This window comes from Sorex fumeus, unplaced genomic scaffold, assembly GCF_029834395.1.
Source record: "Sorex fumeus unplaced genomic scaffold, SorFum_2.1 ptg000128l, whole genome shotgun sequence".
In the NCBI taxonomy this organism is placed as follows: Eukaryota; Metazoa; Chordata; class Mammalia; order Eulipotyphla; family Soricidae; genus Sorex; species Sorex fumeus.
Genome location: NW_026606185.1, coordinates 49,698,575 through 49,715,809, shown reverse-complemented (window position 1 = coordinate 49,715,809; position 17,235 = coordinate 49,698,575). Strand labels below are relative to the sequence as shown.

The 17,235-nt window shown below is 48.2% G+C and overlaps 1 protein-coding gene across 2 annotated transcripts in view; it reads right to left on the bottom strand.

Moving 5' to 3' along the window:
• Positions 1 to 15,082, bottom strand: part of KATNAL2 (katanin catalytic subunit A1 like 2) — a 36,995-nt gene extending 21,913 nt beyond the window's left edge. Inside the window, exons 1-8 of one of the 2 annotated variants that reach the window (XM_056138243.1) lie at positions 14,995 to 15,082; positions 13,406 to 13,448; positions 11,883 to 12,000; positions 9,519 to 9,617; positions 6,652 to 6,750; positions 6,353 to 6,430; positions 2,865 to 2,963; positions 20 to 83 (exon numbers count right to left, since the gene is read on the bottom strand). In XM_056138243.1, coding sequence (XP_055994218.1) covers positions 20 to 83; positions 2,865 to 2,963; positions 6,353 to 6,430; positions 6,652 to 6,750; positions 9,519 to 9,617; positions 11,883 to 12,000; positions 13,406 to 13,448; positions 14,995 to 15,067 — 673 coding nt within the window. In that variant the 5' untranslated portion in view covers positions 15,068 to 15,082. The remainder of the gene's footprint in view (positions 1 to 19; positions 84 to 2,864; positions 2,964 to 6,352; positions 6,431 to 6,651; positions 6,751 to 9,518; positions 9,618 to 11,882; positions 12,001 to 13,405; positions 13,449 to 14,994) is intronic. The other variant, XM_056138244.1, reaches the window with a different exon arrangement.
• Between the last annotated feature and the right edge of the window lie 2,153 nt (positions 15,083 to 17,235).

Sequence of the window (17,235 nt, the reverse complement as noted above, 5' to 3'; positions counted from 1 at the left end):
AACAGAGAGACCCCTTTACCTGGAGGGCCGTAGAGCAGCAGTCCTTTCCAAGGGTAGAGAATCCCTGTGAAGAGCTGGGGGTACTACAGGGACAAGGAAGAAAGGTGAGATTCACTCAGTCCTCCCTTCGTACAAACTGACATGTCCCCAGCAAAGTCAAAGAGAAGACAGCACCTCTCAGAGGGTCAGCTTCCTGGGTGTGCTGGGTGGCCCTTCCCACTAGGTGTCTGGGGAACCCTGCAGGGCTAAGAGTTGAACCCGGAGTTTCCACTTGCAACATCTACACTCATTTATGCTACTCCTGATCTCTCTCTCTCTCTCTCTCTCTCTCTCTCTCTCTCTCTCTCATCTCTAGCTGCCCCTATATAGTTCTTATTTATCCTAACTTCTCTCACATTCTATAGGAATGAGTCAATTATTGGAGCTCTTTAAGAGAACTCTTATTTGCTTTATGTGTGGGGTAAGCTACACTCTCCCTTGTTCAGGGACTTTTTCTAGTCCTGTGCTCAGGAGTGACCCCTGGTCATGCTCTAGGAATCATATGTGGTGCCAGGGATCAAACCAGGGTCTCCTGCATGCAGTGCAGTTCTGTGCTATGTTTCTAGCCCTTGAGAGCCACTTTCTTTTTGTTTTGTAAAGAAAGGAAAATACTTCTCTTCTATATCACAGTGGTAATTTCTTCCATCCCATACAACACCATTGCCCCTGAGTTCTCTATGCACTGCATCTGGGGAGCTTCTGAATGTCATAAAGTAGAGATAAACTGTAAGATAGTCACTAGATAAAGATGCACTTGAATAAATCACAAACTGTGGTGAAGCTGCTTTTAGAAAGTGGGAACGTTCCATGCTAAATGCGCTGAGAGATTCTGAATCCAGACAGAGCATGTTTGGGCACCAAGATAAAATTCAATTGGGAGTGGGGGAGGGGAGGTCTTGTAGGATCAGTAGAGAGCAAGAGAGAAGGGGAATAAGTAAAATATTTGAACTAGCTATTAATTTCTTGCCCCTCTCGGAGATCCCGGAAAGCTACTGAGAGTATCTGAACTGCACGGCAGAGCCTGGCAAGCTCCCTGTGGCATATTTGATATGCCAAACACAGTAACAACAAGTCTCACAATGTTACTGGGCCCGCTTGAGCAAATCGATGAACAACGAGAGGACAGTGACAGTGACAGTGATTAATTTCTTGCTCGTGATTGTAAATCTTGGTGCCATCTCATATGTAGAACTTGTACTGTGGGGATAGCCCATCCAGAGAGCTTCAATGAGATGTACTGTCTGCTCTGGATGTCTTGGACTAAGGATCCACCCCAAAGAAATGGGGAGTCAGTTTCTACTGATCCTAAACATAAGATGCATCCCAGTGTCTGAACATAGGGAGATCATTTTCATAGGTGGAGTATAAATAACCAAATGGCAAATCACAACAAAAAGAATCTTAAGACACAGTGTAAACAATATGGAAATTGCCATATTACATTGAGGAAAAGCAGAGGAAGGTGGTAGGAATGGGTAGAGGTGGGGCTTTGGTTAGTTATGGCACTAGAACCTCAGTGGTAGGTGCAGTGAAACTTACACAGATAGACAGGGGTGGAGCTGGACCCTCCAAATTTTGTAGTATTATAAACTAATGATAAATCGAGGCATGTGTTTTAAGAACTATAACAACAACAAGAAGAAATTGCACTTTCTCCTTGGAATAAATGTATCCAAAACTCAGAGTCTGCATGGGCTCGGTGGTGAGAAGAGATTATTTATGAAATAAATGTGACACCCTGACTGCAGGGTATGACAGGAGAAGGCCACAAGTTTTGTGCCTTCTTCTATTGAAGATCTCCACCAATCAATCTGATTCAGAGCCTTGTGGCACTGGCCAATGGCACATTTCCAAGTATGAAAAGTAAAATGGGAAATATTCACAGATGGGACCTGTGCTGCTCCTTGAGGTCTCTGGGACCGTGTGACCAAGATGAGCCTTGCCTGCTGGAGGAGATCCCAGTGGTCCTGCTTCTTCTAGCTGTCCCGGCTTCTCCACCCTCTCCAGTCACCCTGGCCAAGGGAGCCCAGATAATATTACATGCAAAAGGAATTCGCTGGCTCAACTGCAAACAAATACATCATTGCTGATGGCTAATCTGAGCAGGGTGGGGAGTGAGGAGACAAGCTGATCACCTGGAAGGGACTGGTTTTCCCACTTTCTACCTATTCAGTGAACCACTCAGTACAGAGACTGTAAGGAATGACAAAGAGATGGGGCCATAGCTGCCGCCCTGGAAGGAGCTGTCCAGTGTCTACAAACAGTCACAAGCTCAGCCCCTTCCACAAAGAAGAAGGACCTATGGCAATGAAGCAAGAGGCCATCTCTGGCAGGGGTGGGGATGGAGGGCTTCTATCACTAGGGGCCAGGGAGAGAGTTCACTGGGCTGGAGCACATGCTTTGTGTGCAGGACCCCAAGGTCCAATCCCTGGCATCAGAGGGATCCCTGAGAACCACCAAGAGAGAACCCCCAAGCACTGAATGAAGAGTAAGTCCATGAGCACTGCTGGGTATGAAATCCTCGCAAATAAAATGTACAATTTTGAAGCAAGCTGACTTGACTCTATACTGTCAAATCACCTCTACTAGAGTCTTTGAGCTTCAATGACCACTTAGATCAGAAACCTGCCTTGAACTAATGGGACATGTTTTCAGATCTCCTAGACTTCAGAGGACTATTCAATATTCCAGTATTGTGGCACAGGTGCAATGACGACAGGTGGACAGAACATCACCCTGTCCTTCTCTCCCTGTTGGGTCGATGACATACAGCTTGTTCAATGGGTAATGAACAGAAATGCCCCCCCAGAGGCTCCCGGCCTTACCCTTATAGGATACACAACGGCTTCTTTGACTAACTGCTTGGCGGCACTGAGTCCAATAATGTCATTCCACTTTATGTTTGGATTATGGAGATAAATGTCCTGCAATGCACGTTTGATCATTTTGTTAAAACTAATGTTTTCCTCCACCGATGTAATAAACACAGGAGCCAGCAGAATAGCTGAGTTACAAGAGGGCATAAAGTGCTGGTAATAAAACTTTTCATATTAGATATATGCTTACATACACATTATAATTTTGGACTCAATTGCCAAAGGGATGTCATGAAAATATTCCATGATTTTCTTTGAAAGAGTTATTGATGCTATGGGTGGTTTCATGGGGGCTGTGGTGGTTGGGGGGGAAAGTTCCTAAATTTCCATGTGATGGACTACACCTGTCCTCAGTGAATAATCAACCACGCTGATTTAAGAAGAAGCCACAGAAGGTGCCTTCAAATGACACCAGCTTCCTAAGACAAAGCTGCCCCTAGCTGATGCCTGGGCCTCTATTACTCCTTGATCTCACAAACACTTTCTTAATTTGTTACATAAGAGAGATAATGCTCCTCTAAAACCAATTTCTCTTTTCTCCCTAGTGATTGCTCCTTTCTTCCAGCAGGGGCAATCACTTCTACAAGATTCGAGGATGCCAACAACCAAGCAAAACAAAACACCGCAGTTTCCCCTCCTTGTAGTTGAGCCCTGCAGCAGCCATCCTGGGCAATCAATTAAGGTGGATTTCCTAATAACTCACTTTACACTTTCCAAACTTCAATTTCACAGGATGCTCCGAATAGTCACTCTGGGGCCTGTCTCGGCAGTAGCTGTTCCAGGCAAACTGAATGCCTAGAGGGTTTCATATACTCAGACACATGTATGTATATATATTTTAATCCTCCTTTCCAAAGTCATTGTGAATGGCTACAGAACAATCTAGAAACTATTTTTATATTCACTTAATTTTTAATAGTTAGTGGATGGGAGTATAGCTCAGTTGTAGAGCCCATGCTTTGCATATATGACTCCCTGGAGTCTATCCCCAAGCCCCCAATGCAAAAGGACAAAAACTAAGGCACCAGAGCTATAGCAGAGCAGGTAGGGTGCTTGCCATACACACAGCTGACCCAAGTTCCATCCTTGGGTCAGCCATGTCCATGCATCTCATAGGGTCTCCTGAGCTCTACCAGAAGTGATCCCTGAGCACAGAGCCAGGACTAACCCCTTGACTACCATCAGGTTTGACCCAAGAACCCAAGCCACATAAACAAAGACAAAACTATATGAACATGGTTTTATATACATATATATGTATGTATATATATGTGTGTGTGTATTATTTATTTATTTTGGGGCCACATTGGGTATTGTTCAGGGCTTACTCCTGGCTCTGCTCAGGGTTCACTCTTGGCAGGGTTTGGGGAACAATATGGGGTGCCAAGGCTAAGGCTAGAGCCCAGGTTGGCCCCATTCAAGGCAAGTGCCCTACCCACCCTAAATAAATATATATATTTTGAGATGCCAGTGACACATGAAACACTCCTGTTCCCTAGTTCCCCAGTGCCCTCCGCCATAGATAACAAGTTCTGTTGGAGAATCCATAGAAGTACTTTTGCCCATGAGTTTGAAAATCTGTGAACTGCTCCTGGCTGGGAGGACAGAGGAAGGCCTCTATTTGCTCATCCCTTGGGAGCGTGCCCAGGAGAGCTCTGTGGAAAGCGCTTTCCTTGCTGGCACCAAGCTCCCACTCATGCTGAGGGGGTCAGGGAAGCTCTGTTGCATGGGCTCCCCAAGGCTGCAGCGGGATTTTATCTAGTGTGGGCCCACAGTGAAAATGTGCACACTCTTGTCATAACAATATGAAAGGGAAGGGATGGGAAAGGTGCAATAAATAAACAAACAATAGCCATCTCAAGAGATACCACTTGCCCGGAAGCCCAGACCTGCAGGCTGGCCACTTGCGACTACTCAAGGCCACCTCCCTCCTATGGGAAGGGGCTTCATATCCTTGAGATCCAGAGCACCCACATATAGTGAACCAGACTTGTCGTCCACTTCCAGAATGGACACTGAAGTCTCCCTACATTTTCATTTCCTGATTGCAAATTCCTCCTTACATCCAGCACAAGTCCTCCGTGGTGGTAGAGTTCCCTGACCCTGGAGGCATTCAAGCAGAGACAGCTAAGAGCCCCCCAGGTGACAGTAGCAAAGACTGAAGGTGGGATCACTTCCAACTCTACAACTCTGTCATTGCTAGACAGGTCAGACTTCTGCAGGAGGGTTAAAAAAAAAAAAAGGATTTCTATGAGTCTAAAAAAAATTGTCACAGCCGGGCTTGGTCCAGCTTCCTCTCTCACCGCCAATAAATTCACCGCCAATAAATTCACAGCCTCGTCTTCATGTCCTCTTTGCTGAGAGACAGTCGCCGTCCCGCCGTCAGAATGAGCTGCTGCAAACCCACAGGGACCCTCTCTCCCCGTGGGGACCTTCCCAAGTTTGTCGTCATCCTCGTGCATGGCGCCCTGTCTGGAGAGCTTGGCTCCCTCGCCAGCCACTGCCTGCCACGCCTTACATCTTCCAGGCTCTCTCTGAAGCATGGCACAAGCTCTGTCACATCCTGGGCATGCTCCTCAGTGGGGCCCGAACTCCGCCCGTCCCCTCTTCACTCATGCTTATGGCTCCCTCCTTCGTGTCCTAAGTGTTTCCAACCCCACCCTTGGGCACAAATACCTCTCCTGGGACAAGGAAATCCTGTGGACAGGTACCATGTGGGGGTTGCTCCTTGTGGCCCCCAGTCCCCACAGCCCAGGCATGTACCAAAGCCTTGCAGTCCCCTCAGAGGAGAAGCTGTGCGTTTTGCATCCTTTCAGACACCTCTGTAAACCCCAGTTGTGTTTCAGTCAAGTCTGAAATCTGATGCCACCAGTGATCAGAATGGCCTCCCCTAGCCCAGGATGTTTTCTTTTTCCATGGAAGCATCCCAAAGTCACAATTCCATAAGAAAGTGGTTCTAGATATCAAATCCAGTCAAGCAGTTCTATCGCTAGCCACTGGCCTCCACTGCCTCTGGAGCCTGGGGGAGTCGAGCTGGGCAAGTCCCTGACTGGAAATGAGTTCCCGTGTTTCCTGGACATTTCCCTCCTCCTGGCCCATGGGAGCCAGCGTCAGGCGACCGACCGACTCTCTTCCCCCAACACCCGGCTCTCACTGCTCACCCACCCTTCACCTGCCCCTTCCTTTCTAAATCTTTTTCCCTTTCGTATTTCTCCAGCCTCTCTGGTGATGGCGGGCTTTTTATATTGCAATTTCATGATTCTATCATTTATTTATCATGCATTATTGTGCCTCTAAACAATCTGAGTGCCTCTGCAAGTGGGGCTACTTTATAAATAAATGATCATATTTATTGCTATTAATAAAAGCAGCAGCCCGCAGTGCTCCGGGAGCCCCAGTCGCGCCCGTAAATTTGTGAATTGAACAGCAGATCTTACCCGGCTCACCACGGCTGCCAGTTCTCGCATCTCACTGTTCATGCCAATAAATGCACTCAGAGGCTTCAGCAGCCGCTCCTGAGAAAGGAGACAAGTGGAGAGGGGGGTACTAGCATTATCACAGCATCGCTTCCTCTCTTGAGGAACTCTGGTCTTGGGGCTCAGTGACACAGAGGGTGGGGCCAGCTGTGACCATTCACTCACTCTCTGGGTCTCTCTGGACTCAACATCTCGTTGCCAATGTTGGCGCTGGGATAGAAGCAGATTTGCAAGGAGTCTGGCTCCTCCTGGTCACTTACCGAGGGGTCAGGGTTATAGTTGAAGCTGTTCAGGTCAAGTTCACTGCTTGCTCCTTTGATGGCGTCTGTGAGCAGCGCCCTGAAGTCAATGATTTGTCCCTGAAAAGGAGGACCGTTAGTTATTTACAAGCTCTCAGCACGAGAGACCGACCCACCACAATACTTTCAGCCTCATTAAAGCCAGACACATTTATGTCCTTCGGCATGTGGACAAACTTAAAAGAAGTTTCAGAACAAAAGACATGCAGCAACAATGAAGAAGATGCTTCTTTTCCCCTCAGGTTGAGGCACTCTACAGAAAAGTTGTGAAGGGTCGATAGCCAATCTGAGTTCAGTCCCTGGCACCAAGCATGATTCCCTGAGCATCACCAGGAGTCACCCTTGAGTCCGGAGTATGGAATAACCCCTGAGCACAGCTGGATGTGACCCCAACCCCCTCAAAAACACAAATCAAAACAAACCCTAGAAGCTGTACATAACTTTTTTTAGAATGAAGTTGATTTGATTAAAAACAGTCACTCATCTTTTGGTTCGAGACACAGACCCACTTCTTCCCTGTTTGTCTGCTTCCACAATGGGCTCTGGTCCTTAGGAAACCACTTCGCCCAGTAGGACCCCTCGGCCCACAGGTGGAAACCATATTTCCAATATAGTCCCTAACAGGCAGACATTCACTGCACAGTGGAGCGCCTGGCACAAAACATTTGTCAGCATCCTATGTGAGGGCTATTTCCAATCCTTCTAACACATCTGCTCGGAGGGAAGAAGGGGAGAGTGGGGAAACAGCATCCAGAGAAGCTAAGTGATGCACTGGGGCCACAGAGCAAACAAGTGACTCAGAAGCCATAATGTTATCCCTGATTTCCACTTCCACACTGTATCCGATGCCCTCATCTTTCCTAGCAGTGGGAGGGGGCGGGGAAGCCAGGTGCAAAGAGCAATAGGATGACCACACTGCCAGGGTGCCTGGGGCATGCTGCGCCCTTGGCTGAGGTTGCCTTTGAACAGCCCTTCGGACGTGGAATGTAGGCGGTGGGATCTCACCTCAAGCTACCAGATTTTTTCATTTATTTATTTATTTCGATTAATAATGGGACTCCATGCCAGGCTGTGGGGCAGGTGAGAGCTCCCCCACTCCCACCCCAAGGGACCCAGGCCCTGGAGGCTGACCTCCACTGCCCAACCACTGCCACGCTCCAGGCTGATTTCCGGATGCTCAGGCAGAGCCTCACGCAAGAATGAAGTCCCACGGAACCCAGATAATGCAGAACTTTGTGACCTTGGACTCTGGACTCAGCGGGACCTGAACAGAGATCCTCTGCCTGTTTCCCCCAGTCTCCAGTGACTCAGGGATCACACCCATAAGCCACACCCTGCTGGTGCCAGATAATCTCCTCACCGGCCACCCTCCAGAACTCACAGATGCTTCTCCCAAACGGGAATATAAAAGGAGGCTCCCAGAACCGTGCCACCACCAGACACTGTGCCGGGCTGTGGGGTGGGTGAGAGCCCTCCCCAACCCAAGGGACCCAGCCCTGGCAGCTGACTACCACTGCGTAGCCACTGCCACATTCCAGGCCGCTTTCTGGACCACGCAGCATATTATAAGACACTTCCTACCCATTTATGCCTCTCAGAGAGCTCAGCAAGCTACCGAGAGTATCCCGCCCACACGGGCAGAGCCTAGTAAGCTCATCATGGCGTATTCAATATGCCAAAAACAGTAACGACAATAGGTCTCATTCCCCTGACCCTAAAAGAGCCTCCAATTGTTGGGAAAAGACTGCTAAAATCTCTAGCTGGGAGGAATAGTGGTGTTACTGGTGCCCACTCGAGTAATTTGATGACCAACGGGATGACAGTGACAGTGATTAATAATAATAATAATAATAATCACTTAATCACTTAATCACTTAATCCCCGTTATTCATCGATTTATTCGAGCGGGTGCCAGTAACGTCTCCATTCATCCCGGTTGCGTGCTAGCGTAGCCCAATGGTATCTGTTCGTTTTAGGAACATGTAGAGCCTCAAACCGATCATTTAGGGTCTTGACAAAGAAGTCTGACCATCTTATAGGTGGGCGTCCACGTGATCTTTTGATGTCTCGTGGAATCCAATCAGTAATGGCTCTAGTCCAGCGGTTGTCTGTAAACCTCATTACATGTCCAGCCCATCTGATTTTTGATGTCTTGGCAAATGAGATAGCGTCTCTGATTCTTGAGCGTTGACGAAGAATATATAATAATATAATAATATAATATAATAATATAATATAATAATATAATAATATAATAATAATAATGTCACACCCCAAAGTACTCAGGGTTTACTCTGGCTCTGAACTCAGTGGTTACTCATTGTGGGGCTCAGGGGATCATATGGGGTGTTGGGGACTGAATCCAGTCAGCCGTGTAAAAGACAAGTGCCCTACCCCATTATATTATCTCTTCAGTTCCTAGAAGGAAAATTTTATAGACAGACTCTTTCAAAGAGTCACTTTCCTGGTACCTGAGCAAAAACTCATCAGCAGAGGTTGTGGGAAGGGGAGAGGAGGGAAGGGGAGGGTATGGGAAGGAAGGGAAGGAGAGAGGAAGGAGGGAAAGGGGAGGAGGAAAGAAGAGGAAAGGGGAGGGCAAGGGGCACGAAGGAAGGAAGAGATGGGAGAGGGGAATGAAGGGGTAGGATAGGATGGGTAGGGAAGAGGGGGAAGAGAGGAGGGGAGAAAAGAGGAGGAAGAGAGAAGAGAGGAGGAGAGAGGAAGGGAGAAGGCTGGAGAGGGGAAGGTGGGGAGAGGAGGGGCGCAGGGCAGAGAGGGGTAGAGAGGGGCAGCTCTCCTCTCTCCTTTAGCCTCAGAGTGGCACTCACCCTGTGTCCTCGGCTAGTTTCCTCACGGGCACCCTTGCTGATTCCTGACACAGACAAGCCGAAGTCTGCACTCTCCACTGGCGTGTTGTTGACACCCTCCTGGAGAAAGGGCGGGGCGGTGGAAGTCAGCTGTGAGGGGCGCTTGGAGGCACTGGGGGTCCCTGTTTTTCCATCATCGCACAGTAGATGCTGGATTCCATCCAGCAGTGGGTAGCCCAGGAGCTACTGGGCCTCTTGTGTGTAGACAGAGCAGGAGGTGGCAGCACCTGCCCTGGAAGGACCAGAGGTTGCTGCGAGAGACTGGCTGCCCTGGGAGGAGCTGCTCTAGGCTGAATTTCCTTCCTTCCTTCCTTCCTTCCTTCCTTCCTTCCTTCCTTCCTTCCTTCCTTCCTTCCTTCCCTCTTCCCTCCCTCCCTTCCTCCCTCCCTTCTTCCTTCCTCCCTCCCTTCTTCCTTCCTCCTTCCCTTCTTCTCTCCCTCCCTCCCTCCCTCCCTCCCTCCCTCCCTCCCTCCCTCCCTCCCTTCTTTCCTTCCTCCCTCTTTCCCTTCCTTCATTTCTTCCTCCCTTCTTCCCTACTCCCTCATTTTTTTCCTCTCTCTTCTTAACTCCTCCTTTCCTCCCTCCCTCCCTCCTTTCCTCCTCCCCCCTCTCTCCCTCCTCCCTCCCTTCTTCCCTCGTCCCTCCCTCCCTCCTTTCCTCCTCTTCCTCCCTCGCTCCCTCCCTTCCTCCCTCCCTTCCTCCCTTCTTCCTTCCTTCCTTCCTTCCTTCCTTCCTTCCTTCCTTCCTTCCTCCCTCTTTCTTCCTCTTTCTTTCTTTCTTTCTTTCTTTCTTTCTTTCTTTCTTTCTTTCTTCCTTCCTTCCTTCTTCTCTCCCCCTCCCTCCCTCCCTCCCTCCCTCCCTCCCTCCCTCCCTTCCTTCCTTCCTTCCTTCCTTCCTTCCTTCCTTCCTTCATTCTTTTCTTTTTCTTTCCGTTTTTGGGCCACACCTTGAGATGCTCAGAGCTTCCTCCTGACTCCACATTCAGGGCTTATTCCTGGTGGTGCTGGGGACCATCTGGGTTGTGGGGGATTGAACCCAGCAAGGCAAATGGCCTTCCTGCTATGCATTGGCACCTAACCCTCGGATCCTTCCTTTCTATCTCTTTTCTTCCTTCCCATCATTTCCTCAGTTCTCCCCCTTTCCTTTGGCTGCATCTTATCCTAACATGGGGCCTTATGGTACTGCTCTCGGGAACCAGAGGCTGAGGTTCACTGCCATCTGGCTGCCATCTCCTGCCTCTCAGAAAGCCCAGTCTGGACGTCTGTGGTGGGGACCAGCCATGGCACTTGGGGGAAATCACTGGGGAGATGCTGAGGGTCAGCTGTACCTAGGATCAGCCTGGCTACACTTAGGAAGCTGGTGCTTGGGGACAGCTCTACCTGTCACCTCAAGGGAGAGGACCAAGCATGACAGCAGCCAGTCCCTCTGCTCTATGGAGCAGGCCTGGGTGTCCCTCCCCAGGCTCAGCTCCCCAGTGAGAAGCTTGGAAACCAGGGCGTCCTCTGCTCCCTGCCAAGTGAAGAAGCCAAGGGGAAATAGGGGGATAGCAAAACTATAATTTATTTATTTATTTTGATTTTTAAAAAATTTTATTGAATCACCATGAGATAGTTACAAGCTTTCATGTTTGGGTTGCAATTACACAATGATCAAACACCCATCCCTCCACCAGTGCACATTCCCCACCACCAATATCCCTCTTTCCAACCCTCCCCCTGCTTCCATGGCAGACATGATTCCCCATAATCTCTCTCTACTTTTGGGCATTATGGTTTACAATACAGACCTTGAGAGGTTACCATGTTTAATCCTTTATCCACTTTCTGCACACATCTCCTATCCTGACCGATTCCTCCAGCCATCTTTTTCTTAGCGATCCATTCTGTATTCCAGCTGCCTTCTCCCCTTTGCTCACGAGGCAGGCTTCCAGCTATGGAACAATCTATCTGTTCCGTGTATCTACTATCCTTAGGTGTCAGCCTAATGTCATGTTGCAAAACTATAATTTAATAAAATCCCTGAGCTATAAAAATAAACAATAAAATTTAAAAGGTCCTGCATGGGAGTTATGGGGTAGGGCCAGTCCTTGCCTTGCAGGGAACCACAATGGCTGTGAGCCCAGTTCAGATTTCCAGGACTCACTCCAGAGCACAGAACCAAGAGTAGCTTCAAAAAACCACTGGGTGTGGCTCAAAATTTCAAAAAATACCCCAACCAACCCCTCCTCCTACTCTCCCCCCAGTGTCCTCCAAAATAAATGTGACTTTTTCCTGGAACGTCTCAGCAGCCCATATATCATGGACAGGTGTGCAAGCAAAGCCTCACCTCTTTCGGATGCTCCTTTTGGGGGCGTTTAGGGTCCCCCGCCTTCCCCGTCACGGGCTTGGACCCAGGTCGCTGCTGGTTGATCTTGGGAAGGTTTTGATAGGAGTCATTCATAGCCCTAGGGAAAGAACAGAGGCCCTGGAGAAAATCAGTCCAGCCAGGAAATGAAGCAAATCTCAGTCCTTCCGGGGCTCCTGGTAAGGGGTGGGCAAAAGCAGGTCACTCAGCGCAGAGTCTGAGTCCTGAGAATGGTCAGTGGTGTTGCTTAGGTGACCAGCTTAGTTTTCTCTCTCTCCCTCCCTGTGCTCCTTTTGTTGGCTATGTGAATGGCCCCTATAGGACCCCTAATTCAACCTGTCCCTGAAGTCTGGGTTTCTTTATCATCCAAAGTTTCACAAATCTTGCATTCCCCAGACTGTGCCCTGCTCAAGAGCAGCTTCCTTGTACCTGAAGCATTTCCACACAGGCTCTGAGAAGAGTGATGGGGTGGTAGGGAGTGGGGCAGGGGAATGAGGAGATGGAGGCAAGAGTGGGGCATGGGTGGGGAGCCATCCAGATGACGAGGTGGTTGGGGGGTGCTGCCACCAGATGCTGCAAGTCTCTGGCTTTGAGGAACTGGCATGAATAGAGATGAGCAGAAGATCAGGAGGGTGAAGGAAAAACTTGATGTTTTGAACAACAGGTCTGGACTTAGGATCTGGGATTGCACCAGGAAATTTCTGGTATGATTTTTGCTCTTTTTTTTTTTTTTTTTTTTGCTTTTGGGTCATACCCGGTGATGCACAGCGGTTACTCCTGGCTCATGCACTCGGGAATCATTCCTGGCGGTGCTCAGGGGACCACATGGGATGCTGGGAATCGAACCCAGGTTGGCTGCATGCAAGGCAAATGCCCTACTTGCTGTGCTATCACTCCACCGCCCTCCCCCCCCCCCGTATGTTTTTTGAGAGGAGGAATAATAAATTGTTAAATACTGCTCAACTACTTACTCTGAGCCATAAACTCACTACAGCTCAATAGTTGGCTCTGACCTTGTTTTTAGTGGTGGTGTTTGGGTTTTTTCTTAACTTTTTTGTGTGGGAAGGGGGCAGGGAGATGGGGTTGGGGCCACACCTAGATGTGCCCAGTGGCTAATTCTGGCTCTGTGCTTAGGAGTGACCCCTGAACAAAACATGCTGGTGATAAAACCAGGCTTGTAGGTAGGCAAGGCCAGCACCTTATGGTGGAACTCTCTCCCTGGCATAGTAGTAGGGTCAGGATCTAAGTTGGCCTTTGTATCTCAGAAATCCCTTCTCAGAACAATGCACTGTGACAAGCTAGAAACATAGCATCCCTGCATGCAACGACGTGAGGTAAGACCAGGAGAATTGACTTGTGGGGAATCCATGTCTGGGCGACTGAGGTCACATGACCTCACGCTGGTACTGCAGACCACCGTGGAGCAGCGCTGGAGAATCTTCTGGAAAGGGATCCCATACAGGCCTGGAGCTGAGTTTATTCAGATAAATTACCATTCACTTTACCTTCTGGCCTTCCCTCCACTTCTTGGTGATAAATTATTTTCTGCTGTGATAAAACAAACATGGAAGGAAATGGACAGGTTTTAGTTTCTAAGAGAAAATGATGTCTTTTTTTCTAGTCAGGTTCATCCTTTTTACATTGTTCTTGGGATCTGTGCCTTGACCTTTTGGAATCCAGAGACTCTAAGTGACTCTCATAGAGAGAGAAAAGAATTTGCCAGGGAATTAGCAGCTCCACATAGAGAAGGAGCTCAAGGGCCTCAGAAATAAAACACATTGGAACCGTCACTGGCTGGCCTTACGGGCTTCGTCCCATTTTTAACAACCCCGGACCGTGTTGCTGTGCTCTGGGGTGCACCAGGAGAACAGCGTGAGCCTGCAGGGAGCAGTGATCACTGTTACCCTGCAAATGAAAACATGGAGACAGATGGTGTTGGAGTGTCCATGACCACCTATGGTTAGGGATCAGCGCTTCCCCTACAGAGCTAGGAACCAACCAGCTGAGGCTGCCAAAGCCTGAAACCATTTGGGGAAGGGAGCTCAGATCAAACACCTCTCTCGGACCCCTTCCAGCCCAGACACTCAGCCCTGGTTTTATTTATTTTTACTTTATTTAAACATCAGGATTTACAAATTTTCTCATAATACAGTTGTTATGGGCATCCAACCCCAATTGCACCACCTGAGTGACCTTCCCTCCACCATGTCCCCATTTTCTCAAACCCTTCCTCAAACTCCACCCACCCCACTTGCCCTCTTAACAAGCACAAAATAATTACTGTTATATATTGCCTGTTGCAACTAAATGTTTAGCAGAATTATCAAGAAAAAAAATGGAATTCTATTTTTTTTGATAAGCCCTAGTTATTTTTAATCAATGTTCCTCTTGGTTTCCTGGTCCCTACATGAAATGTTAAAGTCTGTGGCTGCACAAGTGCCTTATAAACAGGACAATGATCTCCCTTGGTTTATAATTACTTCCCCCACTTCCAGACTTCTGAGTCAATGTTGCTCCAACAATGACAGCTCCCTCCCCCCTGCATGTAAAGCTCCCCCCACCCCCAAGCCAGCCTCCCCGGCTGCTGCCCTCCACTGGGCCTTTGCAGTCTATTGATCATGATCTGGATTGATGGCTTTCAAAAGCATTTCATTATCTATACATGAGCTATTAGCTTCCCCAATACTCATTTTCATGTTCTTTTCAAGAGCCATAATAGGTCTTCCTAACAAGAAAAAAAAAGAAAGAAAGAAAGAAAGAATGTCTTCTGTCATTCATCTCCTCCCGACAGCTCTTTTCAACTCAAAAGAAATGAGAGTCATGTTGGGTTTCTAAAAAGAACCTGCCAATCTGCCACATGTGGAGAGATCTTGCTTTCACTGCCCCAGACGCACATTCCCATGCCACTGCCAGCCTGGATATCTGCATCCGGATGATGCAGCAACAACTATCTGTGATGACCTATGGAGGCTGCACCGTCTCTCTGGTCCACTCTTCCCTTCCCGGAAGAGGCGCCATCTTGTCCAGGACTGAAATGAGGCAGAAATGTGAGTCTGAAAGGTGAGCTACAGCCTATTTCTCAAGAGCCATCTACCTGGATCTGACGCCTTTTTGATGATTTTAGGGTACTTCTGAAATTTTACAAAATAATAGCTCTCATAGTCCATCAAAATCGTTTCAAGATCAACGTTGTCACAAACTTCAAAGTGTCGTAACCCCATTTTTGTTTCTTGTTCCAAGGCATTGGCTGCATCGAGATATCTGCACATTTCAAGGAAGAAGACAAGTTGACTCTGGGTAAGAATAATAACTGTGAAAATAATTACAGGACCCAAAAAACACACCCCCAAAAGTAAATCTCAAAGAGTAGATTTTATGAAAACTGGAATAGATGAGATTTGCCTACAGAGTAAGGCCCTCACATACGTTAGCACTGTAGCACTGTCCTCCCATTGTTTGCTCGAGCGGGCACCAGTAACGTCTCCATTGTGAGACTTGTTGTTACTGTTTTTGGCATATCAAATACGCCATGGGGACATACATTAAATACATCCAGAATAAAGCACTGATTTGAGATGCTAATTTTTCTAATAATATCTTCAGTGTTAAAACATTTTTTGGATGTACTTAAAAGTCGGCCATGTTGGCTGCGTCAAGTTAGTAGGAGCAGGAGAAAATAGTTCAGGGATTAAGTTAGTTAAAGTGTTTGTTTTGCACACAACAAACCCGGGTTAGATCTCCTGCACTGCTTTGGGTCCCCTAAGTAGTACCAGGAGTGATTCTTGACCACAGAGCCAGGAGTCAGTCCTGAGCACCAGCAGGTATAATCCCACACCCCCCCCCCCTTTATTTTTATTCAAGAAAGAATAAATAAAATAAGTAAATCAACTGAGAAAATCTCTTGTGTTATATCTTTACTCTTGCCAAAAATGGATATTTGCCAAACTTGTTTACTTTATTATTCACCAATGTAATATCTGGCAGTTGGCAAAGCCCAAATTCAACAAGATTTTCCATCCGTGAGGCAAGTCAAAGTGCTGTGAGCTCTGAGGGAGATCCCAATGCCAGGTGGGTGACTGAGGAATTTGGTTTAAGGAAACATGTCTACTGGGGTGTTCTCTGCTGGCCCTCTTTCCCCAGCCACACATTATTCTCAGGTGCTGGGGGACCTAAGTAACACATTTTTGTTCATCAGTGGTTTTGTTGTCATTTTGGGTTTTTGGTGGTGCTGAGGATCGAATTCAGGACTTCTAAGTAACATCTCTCCCCTGGCTTCTTTATGTCAGCTGAAAGTGGCCTTGCCTTAGAAACAAGGACCTTCCAGTCGAGTCTTAGTACTTTTTCCCTCCATCTGGCACATTGAGGTTGCTGTTGGCAATGAGGGAGGCCTCTGCCTTCCTGGGGGTTAGGGTGGGCATCACCTCTTGCTCACATCCTCCTCCCACTGTGGACTCAGCAGCAAGATTCAGCAGCAAGACATAAAAGCCGCACATGCTACTCCCTGGGACCAGTTTAACAGGATCACTGGGAGCCTCCCTGGTCTTCATCTTTTGGGTTGAGGACCATTGAAGCCTTCAAGGAACTAGAGTTGCAGATAGAGATGCTAAGTTTAGCCCTGATGGTGTTCCTCACCCGCAGATTGAGTAGCTGTACCCCCTCAGTCTTGGATTGGATGCTGCGTGAATTATCACCCATCACTCAAAATTCCTCCTTGCCCACCTTGCGAGCCCAGCACATCCTCCTGGTGTGGACCCAGGAGAGCAAGTGCCTGCCCCCAGGCCTTTCCCTGGGTCATACAGGTGGCACCTGCCTGCCTAGTTTATTATGTTCATTCTCCTTCAAAGTGGCCAACACCCCCTCCATCCTGCCCACCCTCGGTTCTCAAAATCTTAGTTCCTTTTTTTTTTTTTTTTTTGCTTTTTGAGTCACACTCGGAGATGCTCAGGGGTTACTCCTGGCTCAGCACTCAGTTGCTCAGGGGACCATATGGGATGCTGGGATTTGAACCTGGGTCAGCCGTATGCAAGACAAACACCCTACCTCTTGTGCTATCACTCCAGCCCCTCCTGTTTTCCTTATATACATTTAGGGATCAAGGGCTAGGGACCAGATTTAGGGTCTCAAAGAGGCAGATGACCCACCACTTATGCTATCCACCTAGCTACCCTCCTCCCTCCCCCGCCCTGCCAATATTTTTGTTTTGGAGCCATATTCTACTCCTGACTCTGCTCAGGGATCACACCTGGTGGTTCTTGGGGAACCGTGGTGCTTGGGGAACCATACGCGGTGTTGAGGATCAAACTGGGGTGAGCCTTGTGCAAGGCAAACACCTTAA